At 41.7% G+C, this 23,458-nt stretch overlaps 1 protein-coding gene across 1 annotated transcript in view; it reads left to right on the top strand.

Moving 5' to 3' along the window:
- The window catches only part of LOXHD1 (lipoxygenase homology PLAT domains 1), a 315,277-nt gene that overhangs the window by 4,506 nt on the left and 287,313 nt on the right, over positions 1-23,458 (top strand). The window contains exons 3-7 of the mRNA XM_075128349.1: positions 4,926-5,084; positions 7,395-7,546; positions 8,795-8,944; positions 14,963-15,136; positions 21,185-21,380. Coding sequence (XP_074984450.1) covers positions 4,926-5,084; positions 7,395-7,546; positions 8,795-8,944; positions 14,963-15,136; positions 21,185-21,380 — 831 coding nt within the window. The remainder of the gene's footprint in view (positions 1-4,925; positions 5,085-7,394; positions 7,547-8,794; positions 8,945-14,962; positions 15,137-21,184; positions 21,381-23,458) is intronic.

Below are 23,458 nucleotides of genomic sequence, written 5' to 3'. Positions count from 1 at the left end.
ACCAGTCCTCGCTTATAGACAGCCCCCCCAACCTGAAGCAAATACTCACCAGCAACTACACACCACACAATAAAAACACCAATCCAGGGACCAAACCCTGCAACAAAGCCTGTTGCCAACTCTGTCCTCATATCTATTCAAGGGACACCATCATAGGACCTAACCACATCAGCCACATCATCCGGGGCTCATTGCACATCTACCAATGTGATATATGCCATCATATACCAGCAATGCCCCTCTGCCATGTACATTGGCAAAACCGAACAGTCTCTACGCAAAAGAATAAATGGACACAAATGTGACATCAGGAATCATAACATTCAAAAACCAGTAGGAGAACACTTCAGTCTCTCTGGTCACTCAATAACAGACCTCAAAGTGGAAATACTTCAACAAAAAACCTTCAAAAACAGACTCCAACATGAAGCTGCAGAACTGGAATTAACTTGCAAACTAGATACCATCAGATTAGGCCTGAATAAAGACTGGAAGTGATTGGGTCATTACAAAACCTAAACTTAATTTCCCCAATGCTAATTTCTCCCTACAGTTACTCACACCTTATTGTCAACTGTCTGTAATGGGCCACTCTCTTACCACTTCAAAAGTTATTTCTCCTCCCTTGGTATCCTGCTGTTAATTGATTTATCTCGTTAGACTGACCTAACACTTGGTAAATCAAAACACATCCTTTCATGTATTTATACCTGCTCCTGTATCTTTTACTTCATAAATCTGATGAAGTGGGTTCTAGCCCACAAAAGCTTACGCCCAAATACATTTGTTAGTCTCCAAGGTGCCACAAGGCCTCCTCGTTTTGTTTTGTTTTTTTTGTCTCAAAAAAGTTATAACTGAAGTAGTAGTTTAGAAATAGGTGATGGAAAATATCTGGAAGAGTGGAGAGACTTTTGTATGAGGAGACATGAAAAGATTGGGTCTGTTTAGATGAGAGAGGAGATGCGTCAGGGGAGACATAATAGTGGTATGCAAAATAATGAAGAGTATACTTCCACATAGAAGGTGCTCCTATTACTAGATGACCTCCTGAGGTCCCTTCCAACCCTGATATTCTATGATTTATCCTTGTCAATAATACAAGAACAAGGGGACCTTTAAACTGAAAGATGATAAATTACAAATTTCATTTTAGTTTGGTCATATTTAGTTTTAGTGTGCTGTCGTAAAAATACTTTCCTTCTCAGTGCACATACATAGTTGTAGCACCACAGTGGCGAGTTAGCTCAGTGTAAGAAGTCTTTAAAAAACAAACCTGTAAACTTGCCTGAGGACAAAAATGTATTGCCCATTGGAGTTTGTAGCCCTCTCACTACAAAGAAAACTCAGAGGGAATGTTGCCCAGGAGTCCTGACTCCCCTTCCCCTTCCTTGATGCTCAAACCTTTTTCCTAAAGTAGTCAAGGATGAAAATTATAAGCCTATTTAACAGTAAAAAATCAGCAGTTTGAACTAAGTAGGCACTTATACTTGCCTGCATCGCCAAGGGTAGGGTCAAACCCAAAATATAATTAAGTTTACTAGGTTTTTAAAGTTGAAATGTATCACAAGGAAGTAATTGGTGGTGAGCATGGCTAGGTGCTGCAGTGATACTGGGAGGTCTGTCTTGCTGGCATCGTGTGGAGGAAGGGTGATTGTGCTTATTCATGAGGAGTGGCAAAAGGTTTAGGAAACCAGACCTATGAGGAAAGGTTAAAAAAACTGGGCATGTTTAGTCTTAAGAAAAGAAGACTGAGGGGGGACCTGATAACAGTCTTCAAATATGTTAAGGGCTATTATAAACAGGACCATCATCAGTTGTTCTTCACGGAAGGTAGGAGAAGAAGTAACCAGTTTAATTGGCAGCAAGAGAGATTTCTGTTAGATATTAGGAAACATTTTCTAACTGTAACCCTTCTGCCTGTCAGAGATGGCTGCAACAAGGGCCGGGTTCAGTATCTAGAGGTTCCTTTTCAACAATACAACACTTGAGCTCCCACCCAGTGACCTGGGACAATTAAACCCCACCCCCTGGGCACCTCTAAGAGGTGATACTTCCTCTCTTGCAAGCACAGAGTCTGAGTGTAGAAAAAACTTTAATTAAAAGAGGGAAATAATGTGGTATTAATTTGGGGAAACACCGCAAACAGGGTTTATAAACATAAACCATGAGCAAAAGACCCACTGTCAAGTAAGTTGGGAAGTGTCCTTTTCCCTTCAGGGTCTTAAGTCCAGCCTTTTCCCCTCAGGGTCTCAAGTCCAGCAATGCAAAATTCCCCTTGTATGTGCCCGACCCTTCTCTGCACCCCACTCACTGTTGCTGTCCTTGGACAGTGCAGATCCAGAGTTCGGAGGTGCATCTGCAGAGTTCACCTCCTACCCTAGGTGGATGGGGGCAGGTAAAGAGGCCCCTTACTCCCTCTGCTGCTTGGGCACTCACTCACTGCCCCTCTCTGCGGGGCTCTGCTCTGGCAATCTCTGCCCGCCACCCTGCTGGCTGTGCCAAGATGTCTTCAGGACCCCCCCTTACCAGCTCTCAGTAATTTCAGTTCTGAGTGATTTCAGCTGTTAGTGGGGGAGCCTCAGTTCTGGTGCACACTGGGTAGTTTCTTGCATCAGACACACTGTCCCAAAGCAGGTCTAATACTTAGACCTAGGTATAAGTAATTTCAGCTCTGCAGCATGTAACAAGACTCTCAATTGAATGTAAATTAGCTCTGTTATTACACAGTGGAGAGTGGAAGGGTCAAATGGTGTCTGTGACCTTAGGCAAAGCCCACCACACCAGATACAAGTACTTGTCACAGCCCTCTCTCAACTCACTGGGCTTTGGAACCCATATCCCCTGTCTAGCGGGTGCCATTCAGTTGAGTGCGATTCCCTCAATCGGGAAATGCCAAGTACAGTTCTGCTGCCCTTGATTCACACAACAAGGATAACAGCCCTTTATTACTCTTGCACCAATAACAAGGAGACTGGGGATCCCATACCAGCCACAAGTGATAATTTGGGCAAGCAATCCCATCATGCTGAGCAGCTAGGCAGGGTGGGTGTGCCTATGCAAACGAGATCTGCTCCTGAAGTCCTTTTCCACAGCTCACCACTAGATGTCGGGGGAGAGCTCATTCAGACTGTGCTTACATAACTATAAGGGTAGTTAAGTATATTTCAGAAGGCTAGTACAGGTACACCCCAATCTAGTACAAGATAAGGTGGTTTGACAGAACAACGAATAGGGATGTTTTGTCCAAGATATCAGGAACAAGGGAGGTAGCAAACAGAGATCTTGAAACACGTAAGGCGGTATATAAGTTGTGTATCCCCGTTTGTCTCAGACTACAAATGTCAGGGTACCTTGCCTCAATCCTTTGTGTAGCCTAGCAGAGACTCCTGTTGCTGACTGAGATACTCCTTGCCACTGGGCACTCATGTGTTAGTTGTACCTGTAACCACGGAGCCAGGATGCTAGGACTGTGCCTTGAGGGCAGTAAACTGGGCCGAGTGCCTTTGTCACTGAACTGCGACTGTGATCGTTCTTTAGGAGTAACATTGAGGTCTGCTGAATTCGCATTATCTGCTTGTCCAATGACAGAAGCACGGAGCAGCCTGAACAGTATTACCAAGGCAATGACTTTCCAACCTTCAACATTTAACAACACCTGGGACCTCTGAATCTAAAAACCTGAGCTTCTACTGCCTGCTCTAAAAGGCCTAGGTCTGTTAGCATAAAAGCTGACATGCTAGGCTAAGACTTTTCAGCTTGGAAAAGAGGAGATTAAGGGGGGATATGATAGAGGGATATAAAATCATGAGTGGTGTGGAGAAGGTGAATAAGGAAAAATTAATTACTTGTTCCCATAATTTAAGAACTAGGGGCCACCAAATGAAATTAATGGGTAGCAGGTTTAAAACAAATAAAAGGAAGTTCTTCTTCATTCAGTGCACAGTCAACCTGTGGAACTCCTTGCCTGAGGAGGTTGTGAAGGCTAGGACTATAACAGGGTTTAAAAGAGAACTGGATAAATTCATGGAGGTTAAGTCCATTAATGGCTATTAGCCAGGATAAGTAAGGAATGGTGTCCCTAGCCTCTGTTTGTCAGAGGGTGGAGATGGATGGCAGGAGAGAGATCACTTGATCATTACCTGTTAGGTTCACTCCTTCTGGGGCACCTGGCATTGGCCACTGTCGGTAGACAGGATACTGGGCTGGATGGACCTTTGGTCTGACCCAGTATGGCCGTTCTTATGCACCAGTCACTATAGGGGAAGAGAGAGCCACGCTGCGTAAGGCTGGGTTACACACGGCCCAATTTGCGTTGGCCAAGATTGCAGCCAGTATATCAGGGACTGAACTGGGGAACTCTCAGAGCTTAACTTGTGAGTCTTGACAGCTTTTGCTGAAGAGCTGGGCTCTGTAGCTAGGGTCTCTATCAGACTCCCTTCTTATGTGGATTGGGCACAGAAGGGGACATGTAACCGACACTGACGTGTGCATTATACACACACGATACCCTCCAGTCCTAGCTCACCAAGGCATACCCTCTCTGCATACACGTCTCTCTGAAGGACTCACCTCTTTCACAAAGCCCACAATGTTTTTTAGATTATAAACTCTCTGAGGTGGGGAATAAGTATCAGAGGGGTAGCTGTGTTAGTTTGTATCCACAAAAACAATGAGGAGTCCGGTGGCACCTTAAAGACTAACAGATTTATTTGGGCATAAGCTTTCATGTGTAAATTCCCCACACACCCCCAACGTCTGATGCATGCATCAGATGGATCTGAAGAAATGGGGGGTTTTACCCATGAAAGCTTATACCCAAATAAATCTGTTTTAAGGTTCCTCGTTGTTTTTGAGGTGGGGAATGTCATCTGTCACTTTTAGAAGTTGTGACACAACATTACTGGTGACTATTTGATTCTGATTAGGATTCCAGTTCCGAGATGTTTCACCTCTGCGGGACAAACCTATTTGGAATGACCCACGCAACAAATCAGAACCTTGGACTAAGTCCCTCCGGAAATATAGAGTAACCTTGAATCACAGGCCTGTTGAATCTGTGCTGAGCAGAAAAGCACCTTTTGCAGGTAAGTAAATATTTCTTTGTCAGTTGACACAGTAAGAACAAGTAATGATCTGGTGATTCCCTGGCTGGGATAGTTTGAATGAGGTGTTAAGAATTAAATCTACTGAAAATCTTTGTAAGAGGAGCAGATTTTGACTGTGGGTTTGAATGTGCCTGTTATTAAATATAATAAGTCCTGCTGACATCACTGTCTGTGACATGTACCTGACTCAGAGAAATGTGTACAGAAGGATTTCAGAAGACTTTGTACCAAATGGCCATATTTTGAAGCAGTACAGTAGGTCATGGGTTCTCAGACATTTTAATACTATGCACACTTCCAGTCAGTTGCAATTGCTTCACTCCGTGCCCCAGAATCCTGTGTGTCATTTTTCATGGCATTTTAGTGGAGTTGCTATGGAAAATGGTGCAATGATGATGGAGTAATTCCTTAGAAGACTGGAGACTTGCAACAGGAGGTGGTTCATGAGCTACACTTATTTTATTCTACCCAGGTTTTTGTACTGTGCCTATCACTTTAATACCATAGAAGCCTTATGCAAATGCTTGTGGCCCACTGTGAGTAGCGGTAGGAAGGTGGATCCCTGCCTAGAAGCTGAGAACTTCTGAAGTAGATCTAAAACTACTATTCACCTCTGACTGTAAAGCCAGTTTACTGGTTAATCCTTTTGCATTATTTAGAAATTCCTTTAGCAATGGATTCTCAAACATGTTGTTAGCTAGTTCTGAGCTGTTGTTGCAAAAAGCAGGCTGACTTAGACATAGAATCATAGAATCATAGAATATAAGGGTTGGAAGGGACCCCAGAAGGTCATCTAGTCCAACCCCCTGCTCGAAGCAGGACCAATTCCCAGTTAAATCATCCCAGCCAGGGCTTTGTCAAGCCTGACCTTAAAAACCTCTAAGGAAGGAGATTCTACCACCTCCCTAGGTAACGCATTCCAGTGTTTCACCACCCTCTTAGTGAAAAAGTTTTTCCTAATATCCAATCTAAACCTCCCCCACTGCAGCTTGAGACCATTACTCCTCGTTCTGTCATCTGATACCATTGAGAACAGTCTAGAGCCATCCTCTTTGGAACCCCCTTTCAGGTAGTTGAAAGCAGCTATCAAATCCCCCCTCATTCTTCTCTTCTGCAGGCTAAACAATCCCAGCTCCCTCAGCCTCTCCTCATAAGTCATGTGTTCCAGACCCCTAATCATTTTTGTTGCCCTTCGCTGGACTCTCTCCAATTTATCCACATCCTTCTTGAAGTGTACATATACATGTACATATATACTCCACTGACTTTGCTATTACTTTTGATTTCTATGATTTTTGCTTTTTGTTTTTTTAAATATTTATCAAACATCTTTAAAATCTTTATTATTTATATGGTTAGGGCTCAGTCCTGAGAAGTGCTAAATACACTCAGTTTCCACTGGGGAACCAGCTCCTTTGCAGCTCGTATATATTTCATCATGTGCAATTATATGCTATTTTGATCATGGGTAGTGCAAATTTTCATTGAGATTGCTATTGAGCTTTGGCTTCCAAAATTAATTAGTTCTGTGAATAAGAAGCTTAATTTTTATCATGAGAAGAAGAATTAATTTCTGAGGAAAAGTGAACATACTCATTCTCACTTTAAATGTCTGGAAGAATTTTTGTATGTAGTGTTGTTGTAGCCATGTCAGTCCCAAGATATTGGAGAGACACGGTGGGTGAGGTAATATCTTTCACTAAACAAACTTCTGTTGGTAAGAGAGACAAGCTTCCAAGCCACATGGAGTTCTTCTTCAGCTGAGGAAGAGCTGTGTGTGGCTGGAAAGCTTGTCTCACCAACAGAAGTTGGTCTAGTAAAAGATATTACTTCACTCACATTGTCTCTGGAAGACTTTTTTTTTTACCTTTTTAGACCTGTTTAACTTGTTTCTGTTGTCATCAAACGCTGTGCCTACAGAATCCAATTTCTTCTACAAGAAAGAGGATATTATCGCTAGAAAGACAAAATAGGGTGTGTGAATTCCTTATCACTGCAATTACTCTTCAATATTTGTTAATTTCCATTACCTAGCCATTTTCTAGATGCATTAATAATACCAACAGATGAAAAAAATAGCAGAAGAGAGATTCAGTAAACTGTGTGGGATTTGTTCTCTGTAATCCTTTACAAAAATCCCTTTTACTATCTTTATGTAATCCAGATACAAAAATGTCATCAAATGTAAAGATGCTGCTATATTATCCTAAACTTGTAACCTATATAATAACATGAAGACATGGTCTTATATACTTGCTATAAATGCCTTTATTTATTCTGTTTTTGTAGCTCGAACCTTAAGTGCTGGCTTGAGTGGTCATAGGTATAGAAATGGTTGTGTTGATGTGGTGCCACAATATAGTTCAATGAATGATCCCCACTTGTTTGACTACTATGCCAGGAAGTTTGGACTGCGAGTGACTACCAGGTGTCTTCCAGTTGTACGTACTGTTTTATTTCAGTTTATTTGTCTATTCCACATTAGTAGGAATAATATTATGTATTTATCTAACCCTTCATCCTGAAGAATTCCAAAGCTCTTAACAGCCATGCATGTATATAATATATACAAATTTAACATTAACTTCATGCGTTGCTGAAATGCAGCCACTTCTGGGGTGAAATGTTTAATGCAGGCAATAACATTGCACAACTCTGGAAGATACATAGTAAAATAATGCAGTGTCCAAGCTTTAGGAGGACTTTAAGCAAACTGGAATTTGATCAAGACACAGAATAACATGCTGTTGCAAAAATGTGCTGTGAAAGCTTTAATAGTCACAAGTAGTCAGTATGACAGGTTTCAGAGGAACAGCCGTGTTAGTCTGTATTCGCAAAAAGAAAAGGAGTACTTGTGGCACCTTAGAGACTAACCAATTTATTTGAGCATGAGCTTTCGTGAGCCACAGCTCACTTCATCAGATGTGTACCGTGGAAACTGCAGCAGACTTTATATACACACAGAGAATATGAAACAATACCTCCTCCCACCCCACTGTCCTGCTCACTTTGGATGGGCTAGCACCAGCAGGAGAGTGAATTTGTGTGGGGGGGTGGAGGGTGAGAAAACCTGGATTTGTGCTGGAAATGGCCCACCTGCTGATCACTTTAGATAAGCTATTACCAGCAGGACAGTGGGGTGGGAGGAGGTATTGTTTCATATTCTCTGTGTGTATATAAAGTCTGCTGCAGTTTCCACGGTACACATCTGATGAAGTGAGCTGTGGCTCACGAAAGCTCATGCTCAAATAAATTGGTTAGTCTCTAAGGTGCCACAAGTACTCCTTTTCTTTTTAAGTAGTCAGTATGTCATACGTCCCATTTGGACTTCAGTACCATTCTCTGTCAGCTGATTTTGTAAAATAATGATAATAGGGCTTTGTCATCCTATTTAACATTAGAATTTGTACTTTCAAAGTAGTGTATCACATTATTTATTAGACAATTGAGAGAGAGAGTAGGAATTATATTTATGCCAAGGATTCCAAATGTTTAAAAAAACAGCGCAAACCCCACTTGCTTTACTTCTATACACAAAACAAACTCCCCTCTCCCCTGCAACCAAAACAAAACAACAACAACAACAACAACAAAAAAAAACCAAAAACAAAAAAAACAAACCTCTATACTAAAAAACCTATAAGGTTTCTCAGCAATAATTTTTCTTCTCTGTTTTTAAATTTCTTAAGTCTGATCACATGAAGAGACATCACCAAAGTGCACCCCAATACAGGAACGAGCATGCTGGTATCAGATCCAGTTCTGCAATGCACAGAAAAGTGCTATACAAAGTCACTGTGAAGACTGGAGATAAGAGAGGTTCGGGAACTGATGCCAGGGTAAGAACATTTTAAATGTCAAAGCCTCCAAAACTGAAAGGATCTTTTCTCTTTATATTTAGCAATACTGGAAAAATAATCCTCAAAAATAAATTTGATTTACATCTGCTATAAAACTTCAGCCATGTAAAAATCAATTACTGGTGGGTTTCAAAATACGAATTGTCATTTTATGTATGGTTTCAGAGTAACAGCCGTGTTAGTGCTCTTTACTACTAATGTGGTAGTAAGTCATATGTGTTTCTAAAGTGGGTCTTTCAGAAGCCATTAAAATCAGGGTTACTGATACCCGCTAATCTGAACCAATATTAGTTCTGCCAATCTGGCTGGGGGACCCATTAATCAGTGTTTATCATTTTTAACTGTATGATTTCTTAAATAACCATAATCACAGTATGAAGGCAAGAGGATTACAGGTTCTGTTTGCTGTGAAGGAGACTAGATATTTGATGAAAGGATCTATCTGTAATTTATATAAAATAAGCCTGAGTCAGTTGGGTTCCTAAAGATTCCTTATTACCTCTTTTTAAGCTCAGTATACCAGGCGTAAACTCTGCATAAGAAGACTGAACAAGATTCCCCTCAGAACTCATCAATTCATTAGCTTTGATCAGCTAACAAGCTCTCTGCTAATTGACAGATGACTTACCTTCATGCTGAGCTTAATGGCTTGCTCATTGGCAGTGCAGAGAGCTACCAAACCGTAAATGAGCCCTGTTAATTGAGTAGTCTAGCACATCTATGTTGCCTTTCTGTCAGTGATCTCAAACAGCTTTACAACTTTAATGAACTTAGCCTTACAACACACCTGTGAGGTAGTTATTAATAAGGCTACGATTTAGTCACAGAGGTCACAAAAGTCACAGGTTTCAGAGTAGCAGCCGTGTTAGTCTGTATCCGCAAAAAGAACAGGAGGACTTATGGCACCTTAGAGACTAACAAATTTATTAGAGCATAAGCTTTCGTGGGCTGCAGCCCACTTCATCGGATGCATAGAAAGGAACATATAGTGAGAAGATATATATATTCATACAAAGAAGGTGGAAGTTGCCATACAAACTGTGAGAGGCTAATTAGTTAAGATGAGCTATTATCAGCAGGAGAAAAAAACTTTTGTAGTGATAATCAAGATGGCCCATTTAGACAGTTGACAAGAAGGTGTGAGGATACTTAACATAGGGAAATAGATTCACTATGTGTAATGAACCAGCCACTCCCAGTCTCTATTCAAACCCAAGTTAATGGTATCTAGTTTGCATATTAATTCAAGCTCAGCAGTTTCTCATTGGAGTCTGGTTTTTGAAGCTTTTCTGTTGCAAAATTGGCCAAACCGGACAGTCTCTATGCAAAAAAATAAATGGACACAAATCTGATGTCAGGAATCATAACATTCGAAAACCGGTAGGAGAACACTTCAACCTCTCTGGCCACTCAGTAAAAGATTTAAGAGTGGCAATTTTGCAACAGAAAAGCTTCAAAAACAGACTCCAACAAGAAACTGCTGAGCTTGAATTAATATGCAAACTAGATACCATTAACTTGGGTTTGAAGAGAGACTGGGAGTGGCTGGGTCATTACACATATTGAATCTATTTCCCTATGTTAAGTATCCTCACACCTTCTTGTCAACTGTCTAAATGGGCCATCTTGATTATCACTACAAAAGTTTTTTTCTCCTGCTGCTAATAGCTCATCTTAATTAATTAGCCTCTTACAGTTTGTATGGCAACTTCCACCTTCTCTGTATGTATATATAAATATCTTCTTACTATGTGTTCCATTCTATGCATCCAATGAAGTGGGCTGTAGCCCACAAAAGCGTATGCTCTAATAAATTTGTTAGTCTCTAAGGTGCCACAAGTACTCCTGTTCTTTCTACAAAAGTCACAGAATCTGTGACTTCTGGCAACCTCCATGACTTCGGCCTGCAGCAGCGCACAAACCCCTGCAGCTCCCAGCCATGGGTGCTGCGGGACCTTGCAACTCCAACACCCAACCCGCGGTGGGGGCCCCCGGAGCTCCTAGCCATGGTGAAGCTGCCCCATTGCAGGCGGTGTGGGGACCTGCAGATCCCCATTTTGTCACAGATATTTTTAGTAAAAGTCATGGACGGGTCACGGCTTCCATGAATTTTTCTTTATTTCCCGTGACCTGTCCATGACTTTTATTAAAAATATCTATGACAAAATCTTCGCCTTAGTTATTAATATATCCAGTTTATACTTTTTTTGCGGCGGGGAGGGTGGGGGTAGAAGGGATGGCAGAGAGAGGTTTAAGGTCTTGATTTTTTTTTCCCCAGAGGCACTGATTACCCACAAATCCACTAAAGATCATTGGGAGTTGATCAGTCCCTATCCCTTATGAAAATCAGGCCACTTATTTAGGTGTCTAAATATTGATTTGGGAGCCTAACTTTTAGACCAAGATTTTTAAAAATTGAGAATTAGAGCTTAGAGATTTCCCTGGGGTCACACAGGAAGTCTTCGATGGATCGTGACTAGATCTTGGGCCTGTGTCTTAAAGAGAAAACTGCCTCTCCTCTCCTCCAGCAGTAATCTTAAGAGTGGGATTTATTAGGCTATGTTTTGTTTACTGTGGAAAATTACATAAAATTTAAACTCCTTTGACGGGACGAGAATAAAAGAGTGTCTTGTGTTCCCCCTCTGGATCATACAGGCATGAGTTGAGCTCATACCAGCATTCCTTGGCTAGAAGAATGTGTCCGCTTCTCACTGACCCCACCTGAGAACCCTGCTATAGTCTTAAAAGATTACAAATTAAATCAAGGGTCTAATTTTGAAAAGTACATGAGCATATTACTTGTATATTGAACATGAAAAAATGCATATGGAAGCATGTGTAAGTTGCACATACGCTTTTGCACTTGCAATATCAAATTGGATCTCAGTGGCTAGTAAAATTCCCCAAAGTGCCCAAATCTGACTTCCAAAAGAGATGTGGGTACTTAGGCTTGGTCTACACTAGAAATTTAGGTCAGCATAGCTAGATCACTCAAGGGTGTGAAAAATCCATATTCCTGAGCCATGTAGTTAAGTCAACTTAAGTCCCTGTGTAAACAGTGCTATGTCAATGGAAGTGTAGACCTTCTTTCATCAACCTAGCTACTGCCTCTCAGGGAGGTAGATAACCTATGCCGGCAGGAGGGGTTCTTCTGTCAGCTTAGGTAGTGTCTATTATGAAGTGCTACAGTGGCACAGCTGTTACAGTTTCAAATGTAGACAAGCCCTTAGTACCCTAAGTCCTATTAAAAATGAATGGGACCTGGGCTCTTCTGAAAATTTTGCCCAACTAGTCGATTTGCATGCATGGTGGTAGTAATTACATCTGCAAATTAAGCACACATTTTTAATGTGTGATTGTGTGTGCACATTTTTGAAAGCCAGGTCTTTAATCTGTTGCACACGTATCACTGCTCATGATATGTTTTTACTAATAAATTAGTGTATATTTAACTCTTAACTCCTTTAATCTTAATGAATGTGTCAAAGGGATCTTTAACATTTTTCTCACTACTATCTTTCCTGTTATTTTTCCTCTCTCCCTGCCTCAGAATGATATTTTTAGAGTTTGGAACAGAAGTCTTTGATATTCTTGGCACTCTTATGCATTTAAATTATATAATTGACTGGATGATTTTGATTACACAAGGGTAACATAGGCAATACAGTTTCTGAAATATTTTTTCATGAAGCAGAAAAAGACACGTGTGTGAGGACTGAAAGCAGAAATTAGTTTAATCTTAGGTTATAATCTGCAAACACTTAACCACTGGTTTAACTCTGGTCACGTGAGGATTCGCACTGGCTGTGCTCTCACTACTTCTGTTACCAGAGTTAAGTGGATACACTGCTACTGCTGTTTACACGATCAGGACCTTAGTAGAATGTCTCTTGTTGTCTAGCTGAATAACGGTTGATTTGGAGATTAAGAGGCAATGGCTGATTTTAACAGTTCTTTAAAAAGATAAAATGATTACACAAAAAAATAAAAAATTCCTAGTGCTTTGAAGTTACATAACACCTTCCACTTGAGCATTTCAAAGAGCTTTAAAGACCTAAACTAATTAAGCCACAGAACCCTGTGAGTGAGGGATGTATTGTTGTCTCAATTTTACACATGGGTAAACTGAGAAATAGATGTGCAGGGACTTGTCCAAGGTCAGTCAATAAGTCAGTGGCAGACTGGGAAGTAGCGTTGAGTTGTGACTTAGGCCAGGTTTACACTAGAAAATTAGGTTGGTATGACTATGTTGCTCAGGGAAGTGAAAAATCACCACCCTGAGAGATGCAGTTAAATGGACAAGGAGTACTTGTGGCACCTTAGAGACTAACCAATTTATTTGAGCATGAGCTTTCGTGAGCTACAGCTCACTTCATCAGATGTTTACCGTGGAAACTGCAGCAGACTTTATATACACACAGAGAATATGAAACAATACCTCCTCCCACCCCACTGTCCTGCTGGTAATAGCTTATCTAAAGTGATCAACAGGTGGGCCATTTCCAGCACAAATCCGGACCTAACCCCTGTTGTAGACTGCGCTATGTTGACAGGAGAATTTTCCTGTCAACATAGCTACTGTCTCTCGGGAAGATGGAGTATCTACACCGATAGGAAAAGCCCTCCTGTTGGTGTAGGTCAGTGGTTCTCAAAGCCGGTCCGCTGCTTGTTCAGGGAAAGCCCCTGGCGGGCTGGACCGGTTTGTTTACATGCTGTGTCTGCAGGTTCAGCCGATCGCGGCTCCCACTGGTTGCGGTTCGCCACTCCAGGCTAATGGGGGCTGTGGGAAGCGGCATAGGCCAAGGGACATGCTGGCCGTCCTTCCCGCAGCCCCCATTCGCCTGGAGTGGCGAGCCCCGGCCAGTGGGAGCCACGATTGGCTGAACCTGTGGAGGCGGGAGGTAAACAAATTGGTCTGGCCCGCCAGGGGGTTTCCCTGAACAAGTGGCGGACCGGCTTTGAGAACCACTGGTGTAGGTAGTGTCTTCACTGAAGTGCTATATTGGCATAGGTGCATGCTGCTGCAGAGTTTTAAGTGTAGACCTACCCTAAGTTTCCTGCTTTAAATTGTACTATTATTATTATTTATTAAAAAGCTACCTTTAGAATTAGATTTAATAGCAATATTTTACCCACAATTTTAGCTTTCAGTTAATTAGAATGTAGGAAACAATTTTAAACTAACTGTTTACTTGACAATATTTAACATACTGGAATGAAGTTTATAATGGCAATGTTCTTGCTAGGATATGGGTACCAATCCCTTTTGGTGGTTTTATAGTAGGAGCAGCTGTGGCTATTTATGGTGTGAAGTTTCCATTCTTCCCCTTCCCTTTCACCTGCTTATCAGTTATTCATAACTTTCTCAAACAAATTCATTCTAGGCTGGAATTTTCCATGCTTGGCCTTGGATCAAATACAGTTTTTTTTCTTTTGAAAGTTCAGCAACATGTTCTTAAATGAATCAATTAAAAATATATATTCTGATATGCCCAGAAGCCTGGACAATGGTTGCCTATTTTCATAGCTACAGAAATAAGATCTAGTTGACATGTAGGGTAAGAATAAAAGTAAACACAAACGGACTGACTGATCCAAATAGGCCAGACTTGTGTTGTGGGGAAGTGGGTAATTTCATGATACAAGTTTAAATGTTGTGACTTAATTCCCTTTATAATATGTACAAACTGTTTATATTCTGTTCTGTTTGAAGTCAGTGGCTAAACTGCTATTGACTCCAGACCTGGTGTTAGAATGCATTTATTTGAGAGACTTAGGGCCAGATTCTAGTCTCACATACACTAACATAAATCCATAATAACCCCAATCAAATCTATAGTTACACTGCTGTGAAACCAGTATAAGTGAGATCCAAATCAGGGTCTTACAAAAGTGAATCATTTACCTGCTTACCATATCTTCCTAGACAATGAAATCTTAAATGTTTTTAATGTAGCTGAGTTATTAATACAGGGATATTTATTATATATTTCTTAGGTATTTCTTAAGATGAAGGGCTCTAAAGGAAAACTCAGCAAGACACGTTTATATAAGAAAACTGGATCTAATGTGTCTCAACAAGCAGCTGTGTTTAAATTCTCCAAAGGGTCAATTAATACCTTTAAAATTCATGGTCCAGAAATTGGAGAAATCCAAAACATCACCCTGGAGGTAACCATTTTTTGTGACTTGAAGTTTGTATAATTTGCTTAGAGGGGGAAATATATATAATTGTATAGATCTGAATGGGTCACTTGTTTACAATATTTTAAATTGAGGCTCACATAATTAGCTGAAAAGGGAAACGCAATCACAGCTTGATAGACCAGAGGTGATTGAAGGAAAAATAAGTTGTGACTCCAAGCTTCTACCCATGCTATGCAAAAGCATGATAAAGATAATAAAAGCTGTCTGAGCGTGCAATAATATTAACTTTTGAGGTTATAGATTTAAGAAGAAGTCATGCATGGGAACAGCAAATCAATCTTCCCAATTAGGAGACGAGGTATAGCAGTGAGAGAAACCTTGTGATAGAGACAAGTTGCAAAATTCTGACCCACATCTCAATTTTAAGAAGTTCTTCCCCTCCACCAAGAGAAGGAAAACAAAACCAAAAAACTTTGGGTCAACCAATAGGAGCTAGTTAGGACACTGAGAATTGAATTCAGATCTACACCCCCAACCCCAACCTTTTGAGGTATTCAAATCTGGTGTTGTGTTTTGGATTAAGGTCTAGAAATAATTCAACAATTATTATTTTTTCTTTGACAGTTTGAATTGGCGACATGGGGTTAAGGCTGGAGAAGGGGTTGAGGCTGGAGAAGGGGTTGACAGGGAGAATACTAAGAAAGGAAAAGAAAGGAACATAAAAATTCTCATCACAGAGTAGCTCCAATGTCCCTGAGTCCGGAATCCTATCTCTGATAAATACCAATAAATATCCCTCTGAAACATCTTGGAGCTAATATCATGATAGAGTGAAGCTTTCTTCCTGGTACATGAAGATTGCTGACCGTTGACTTTTTGTATAGCTTATGTTGCTGTAGATTCTTACTCCTACAAATGACCAGACCCATTTTTTCTTTTTAAAATTTAAGAAGTTGATTTTGTTGCTCTTTGTTATATGGCTTTCTCTCTGTTGGAACCACAGTGAAACTGGGTAATACATATAGTAATAAGAGTTCTATGCTGTGTTGCTTTTATTACATAAAAAATTCTTTAAAGAATGTTACGGTCTGTCTGCTGGCTTCTCTGCCTCTCACTCAAACAGACCTACTCACAGCTGCACCAGTCAGACCCCTTGCCCCTGCATTTTCAACCATCTGAGGGAAACCCCTCAGACTACATGGCTTCACTCTGCTCAGTCTTTACCACGTGGCCGATTGCTTTGCCTGGTAGTTTCTGTTGTCTCAGGCTGTCTCACGGCTTCCATTTAACCTAAAAGAAGGGTAGGTAGCACACCCATCAGCTTTAATGAGGTCTTTGATAGTCTGTAGATCAAAGTTCTGCTTGATGGCAGCCATTAACAACATCCAGCATAACAGTAATTAAAAAAAAAATATTCCTAGGCCTTTAAAAAAAGTAAACGGCAAAAAGAGATTTCATCATGTGAAATCATATTGACATCCACATGGGTCCGTAACAGGGTTTAGATCTTTTATATCCATAGCACAAACCACTGTCACTTGAGCTAATGGAGTTACTAGTAGCAGTAGAAGGTTGTTATATTCTGTGTGGACCAGAAACTAGATGGGGAAGAAACACACTTTTGTAAGTATTCACGAGTATTGCTAGACAAGGAAGGAATGTAGAGAATCACTAATCCTGGATTTAATTTAATTTAATTACAGGCGAGTTTTAGTGGCTATAGACTAGGGGTCGGCAACCTTTCAGAAGTGGTGTGCCGAGTCTTCATTTATTCACTCTAATTTAAGGTTTCGCATGCCAGTAATACATTTTAACGATTTTAGAAGGTCTCTCTCTATAATATATAACTAAACTATTGTTGTATGTAAAGTAAATAAGGTTTTTAAAAAGTTTAAGGAGCTTCATTTAAAATTAAATTAAAATGCAGATCTTATCAGTTTAGTGTGATCCTTGCCATTGCTTTTCCTTGCTGAGTTTTCCAATATTTGGCACGTATTTGGATACTTTAAGCTGCACACAGGCTTCTGAGTGATCAGTTGTTAACTGGCTCTGAGAGGGACAGAGGACAGATTTCATGTGGATCCAAATGCTGAAAGCATTGCAAACCCAATTTTCTTCAAACAGTTAAATTTCACTGGCAGGGACGTCCAGCAGGTCAGAATAGAGGCCCCATGATCTCTTTCAGTAGCTTCAAGTGCACTCCATAGATCTCCAAACTTTGATGCCCACAATTCTGAGCTTTTTAACTAAATGAGCTCCATTTCAAAATCTTCTACACTCATCCACTGAAATACAGTCAAATCCAAGTTGCTTTTGTTGAACTTTCCAGGTTTAATTAGAATAGAAAGCATTGGGCCAAATCGCTGGAAATCTTGAAATCTGTCAGAAAATTCTGATTCCGGTTCTTGCATGTACATTCTAATCTCAACGTCAAATGCAGTGCGCTGTTCCACGTGGCATGATAGTGATGTAAGCTGCAAATCAGGACTTAAAAATATCCCAGTACAGTGGTACTGGAACAATTTTTAAGGTGGGGGTGCTGAGCTGTGCCCCCTCTTGCCCCTCTCTGCACCCCTCACTGCCCCAGGCTGGGGGCAGTGGGCCAGAACTGGGGCCAGCTGCAGAGCCCCGGGTCGGCAGCCAGGACCCCAGGCCGGCAGCAGGGCCCCCCGGACCGGTGGCTGGGACCTGGGCAGTGTGAGTGCCATTGAAAATCAGCTCGTATGCCGCCTTTGGCACGCGTGGCATAGGTTGCCTACCCCTGCTATACACCCTATTGCGCCTGTCCTCCTAGCTGTCCTTGCCTTCCTCCTGCTCCTGTCCCTCAACTCCTCCCTTGTACTTGACCCCACCTCTGCTCCTATCCACCATCATGCCTGCCTTTGTTCTTGTCTGTCCCTGTCCTCCTCTCTTCTCTTCTCACTACTCTGCTTTTGAGCAAGTCACTCAACTTCCTCCTTGTCTTCCATGGTAAGGAGACATCAGCATGCAGAGCAGGAGGGTCATTGAGAGCACAGGAAAGACCAGACTTGAGAGCAAAGAGAATGTGCCACGGCTGCCTTTAACAGCTCGGAAGAGCATGATATTTGCTTGAAGTTGTTAGGGACAGAATTTGCAGATTCATAACAATCTGACAGGGGCTGCGATGTAAACGCTTCTGCTATGGTCCCCAGGCAAGGCATGACTGAGGTTATGGAATGAAAGACTACATGCAGTCAGATGCACTGAAATAGATCTCAGAGTAACAGCCGTGTTAGTCTGTATTCGCAAAAAGAAAAGGAGTACTTGTGGCACCTTAGAGACTAACCAATTTATTTGAGCATGAGCTTTCGTGAGCTACAGCTCACTTCATCAGATGTATACCGTGGAAACTGCAGCAGACTTTATATATACACAGAGAATATGAAACAATACCTCCTCCCACCCCACTGTCCTGCTGGTAATAGCTTATCTAAAGTGATCATCAGGTGGGCCATTTCCAGCACAAATCCAGGTTTTCTCACCCTCCACCCCCCCACACAAATTCACTCTCCTGCTGGTGCTAGCCCATCCAAAGTGACAACTCTTTACATACTCAAGTCCGCCTATTTCCTGCATAAATCCAGGTTTTCTCACATCCCCCCCACCCCCATACACACACACAAACTCACTCTCCTGCTGGTAATAGCTCATCTAAACTGACCACTCTCCAAGTTTAAATCCAAGTTAAACCAGAACATCGGGGGGGGGAGGGGGTAGGAAAAAACAAGAGGAAACAGGCTACCTTGCATAATGACTTAGCCACTCCCAGTCTCTATTTAAGCCTAAATTAATAGTATCCAATTTGCAAATGAATTCCAATTCAGCAGTTTCTCGCTGGAGTCTGGATTTGAAGTTTTTTTGTTTTAAGATAGCGACCTTCATGTCTGTGATTGCGTGACCAGAGAGATTGAAGTGTTCTCCGACTGGTTTATGAATGTTATAATTCTTGACATCTGATTTGTGTCCATTTATTCTTTTACGTAGAGACTGTCCAGTTTGACCAATGTAAATGGCAGAGGGGCATTGCTGGCACATGATGGCATATATCACATTGGTGGATGTGCAGGTGAACGAGCCTCTGACAGTGTGGCTGATGTTATTAGGCCCTGTGATGGTGTCCCCTGAATAGATATGTGGGCACAATTGGCAACGGGCTTTGTTGCAAGGATAAGTTCCTGGGTTAGTGGTTCTGTTGTGTGGTATGTGGTAGTTGGTGAGTATTTGCTTCAGGTTGCGGGGCTGTCTGTAGGCAAGGACTGGCCTGTTTCCCAAGACTTGTGAGAGTGTTGGGTCATCCTTTAGGATAGGTTGTAGATCCTTAATAATGCGTTGGAGGGGTTTTAGTTGGGGGCTGAAGGTGACCGCTAGTGGCGTTCTGTTATTTTCTTTGTTAGGCCTGTCCTGTAGTAGGTAACTTCTGGGAACTCTTCTGGCTCTATCAATCTGTTTCTTTACTTCTGCAGGTGGGTATTGTAGTTGTAAGAAAGCTTGACAGAGATCTTGTAGGTGTTTGTCTCTGTCTGAGGGGTTGGAGCAAATGCGGTTGTATCGCAGAGCTTGGCTGTAGACGATGGATCGTGTGGTGTGGTCAGGGTGAAAGCTGGAGGCATGCAGGTAGGAATAACGGTCAGTAGGTTTCCGGTATAGGGTGGTGTTTATGTGACCATTATTTATTAGCACTGTAGTGTCCAGGAAGTGGATCTCTTGTGTGGACTGGACCAGGCTGAGGTTGGTGGTGGGATGGAAATTGTTGAAATCATGGTGGAATTCCTCAAGGGCTTCTTTTCCATGGGTCCAGATGATGAAGATGTCATCAATATAGCGCAAGTAGAGTAGGGGCTTTAGGGGACGAGAGCTGAGGAAGCGTTGTTCTAAATCAGCCATAAAAATGAGAAAACCTGGATTTATGCAGGAAATAGCCCGACTTGATTATGTAAAGAGTTGTCACTTTGGATGGGCTAGCACCAGCAGGAGAGTGAATTTGTGTGGGGGGGTGGAGGGTGAGAAAACCTGGATTTGTGCTGGAAATGGCCCACCTGATGATCACTTTAGATAAGCTATTACCAGCAGGACAGTGGGGTGGGAGGAAGTATTGTTTCATATTCTCTGTGTATATATAAAGTCTGCTGCAGTTTCCACGGTATACATCTGATGAAGTGAGCTGTAGCTCACGAAAGCTCATGCTCAGATAAATTGGTTAGTCTCTAAGGTGCCACAAGTACTCCTTTTCTTTTTGAAATAGATCTGAAACCCCAGAGATGCTGACACAGACTGGTCAATGTGGCAATGCCTGAACCGCCTGCACAGGCAAACTGGCAGATCAAAAACTAATATGATCAAATGGGGCTATTCTAATGACACACGTATATGTGAGTGGGCTGAGGTGCTGACCATGGAGCATCTGCTCGTTTCCTGACTCTTTGAGGAAACCTGTACAAAGGAGGATCCCGCTGCAGCAATGGAAAGAGCCATCACTTGTGCACAGTTCTGGAAAAGCCTCTAGTTTGTGACAAGGTCATGAGGAGAAGAAGAAGAAGATGAGAGGAGCAATTTCAGGAAAAGTCTTGCTCCGCTCCTGCAGCTCTGAGTTGGAGTATGATCTTTCAATGTGTGGGGATGGCGCATGTGAAGTCTGGTCAACCCATAGGAGCTCTTTGAGGATGGAGGATACCCTGTGCTGCCAGCCTTTAACAAAATTCATATGTGAATTGTGACTTTTAGGAGCTTATGACTTGGACAAATTTGGATGTTTTTCACAACAATGGCAAAAGACACATTCCTGACTCTAGGCCGACCTTGTGCCAAATTTCAAGCCCTTACAGGTCACCACCAGTCTGTTAGGAAAATATCTAAATGAAAAGTCTTGTGGCATGTCCCATAGGTGTTAAGATTTGTGTGTGTCTGTGTATGCATGGGTAGTATATGGACGTTATGGCACGTAGATGTATGCATACATGTAACACATGCAGTGTGTGTGTGTGTGTTGAAGTTTCACTAGACCTCACATCCCTGTAATCTCACTTTTTAAGGCTTTGCATGTTTCTGTTTAAGCATGATGGTCTAGAGAAGCAGCAAGCCTGGTATGTGGAGGAGATAACTGTGACTAATCCAAGCCGTGAGAAGACTTGGCACTTCCTAGGTCGACAATGGCTATCATTGTATCACACTGACTGCCAGCTCAGCCGCAGCTTTATGCCCACTGGCAAAGGCAGACTCGCTGTTGTGGATGGAAAACCTGACCACACAGGTAAGCACAGTGCTGCACTTTCTGCAAGCTGCCAGCCCCGTGTACACCCCAATGTGCTATGTTCAGTTTCTTGGTGGTGGTGTTTCATGCAAGCATGTAGCAGGTGGGGATACATTCCTTTTATTAACATACTACCCGTTATCTATATCTAACTATACATGTTGTAACGTGAAATATAAAGACAGATAATGCAGTTCCCTTTCACATTGGACTGAAATATATTGCTCTGTGCAGCGTCAGCTTATATATAGGAAATGTATACTCCTCATGAATTTTTCTTGCCTTCTTTAATATCACGCTTGTATCTGGGAATCTAAGCATAGGTCACTCCACTATTCTTTAATTCCAGACTGTGAATAGGAGGCAGGAAAACCTCCCAGTTCATGCATGTTTTTCTTGTTGTGAACTGACACAGTGATATTCCTGGGCTGTGCGTATCCATCTGGGTTGCTGTAGAATCTGTGTGCCAAAACAAAGGGATGCGGCGCGAACCAGACTTAAATAGCATAAATGTTGTTCCCAACTGAAAATATTGGCTTCAGGATCCCATCAGTGTGTTTCTTCTTAAAAACACACAACAGCAGTAGGAGATTTACTAACTGGGAAAAAATGACAACAATAATAAATAATACAAAGCCAGGTTGGCTTGTGCTCTACATAAACTAGGGGATGGGCAGGAGGCAGAAGAGGTAAGCAATAATTACTGGTTGGAAACAGGCAGAACTGGTAAGGAATGAACTCTATTCTCAAGTTTGTAAGAGAGCAGCACAGTGTAAATGACAAACCTTAAGAATAAGTGAGTATGTAGATGGTGTCCTTTAAGTTTAAACCACATTTCTGCCCTATTGAGCCTTGACTTTTCAGGACATAATTTTGTGATACTTGCCTAGTTTTGTGGTAAAATAAATTCATGATCTGCAGACAACAGGAACAACTACTGCATATAAATCATACACACGAACAAATTGGCAGCTGGGACTATAAACCTGGTCTGTCGGCTCAGAAGCCAAGCAGTGGTACCCTGTAGTTTAAGAGCGAACTCCTGAGCTTCCACAAGTAGCAGCTCCCTTATCCTTTTTGTGGGTCAGCCACTAGAGAACAATGTCTACATACTTATATATATATATATATATATATATATATATATATACACACATGCAGCCAGTGCATCACAGTGGGACAATATAATGAGACCATATGTGTAGAGAGTGGCTCACAACTTCACAACTGAGTGACAGAATTAAGGCCTAAATTCAGTATTCTCTTCCCTAATGTGGTTTTGTTTGTTAAAACTGCACTATAAACTTCATAGAGATTTCTGTTTGATTTGCACACACACTCCCAATGTCCAGGCATAGTAACTATAACAATCTCCAGGGTGATCTGTACAAACTCATAACCACCACTGGCAGCAAGTGACACAATCGTTAAGAAAATGAAAGTATGCAGTGTAGTTGTAGCCATGTTGGTCACAGGATATTAGAGAGACAAAGCTGATGAGGTAATATCTTTTATCGGACCAACTTCTGTTGGTGAGGGAGACAAGCGTTTGAGCTTTTTGAAAGCTTGAGCTCTTTTTTCAGGTTTTGAGAGCTCTGTGTAAGCTTGAAAGCTTCTCTCTCTCACCAAAAGAAGTTGGTCCAATACAATGTATTACCTCACCCACCTGGTCTCAAGAAAATGAATGAGCGTTCTATTATCGGTCTGCCACAGATTCCTGTATGATCTTGGGCAAGTCACTTAGGCCAAAGTCATGAAACTTGAATGCCTAAGGTTAGGCACTTAAATAAATTCCAGACTTTCCGAGGTGTTGAGCCCCTGCATCTTCCTTTTCTCATGGGACTCTGGTAAATCAAGGGGAGTTGTATAGGCATAACACCTCTGAAAATCAACCTGCTTATTTAGTGCCACCGATTGAATCACTAACACCACTTTCTGCAGTGCCTCGCTGTTCCTTGGAGGTCTCTCGTGTTTATATACTGAGTCAGATGTTCCCACATATGCACCCACCCCAGCCCTGCTTAGCTTGGAAAGTCTGATGAGATTGCTATTGAACATGGCACAATTGCAATTTATTT

This window comes from Caretta caretta, chromosome 5, assembly GCF_965140235.1.
Source record: "Caretta caretta isolate rCarCar2 chromosome 5, rCarCar1.hap1, whole genome shotgun sequence".
NCBI classification, from domain to species: domain Eukaryota; kingdom Metazoa; phylum Chordata; order Testudines; family Cheloniidae; genus Caretta; species Caretta caretta.
This window is presented reverse-complemented; position numbering and strand designations above follow the sequence as displayed.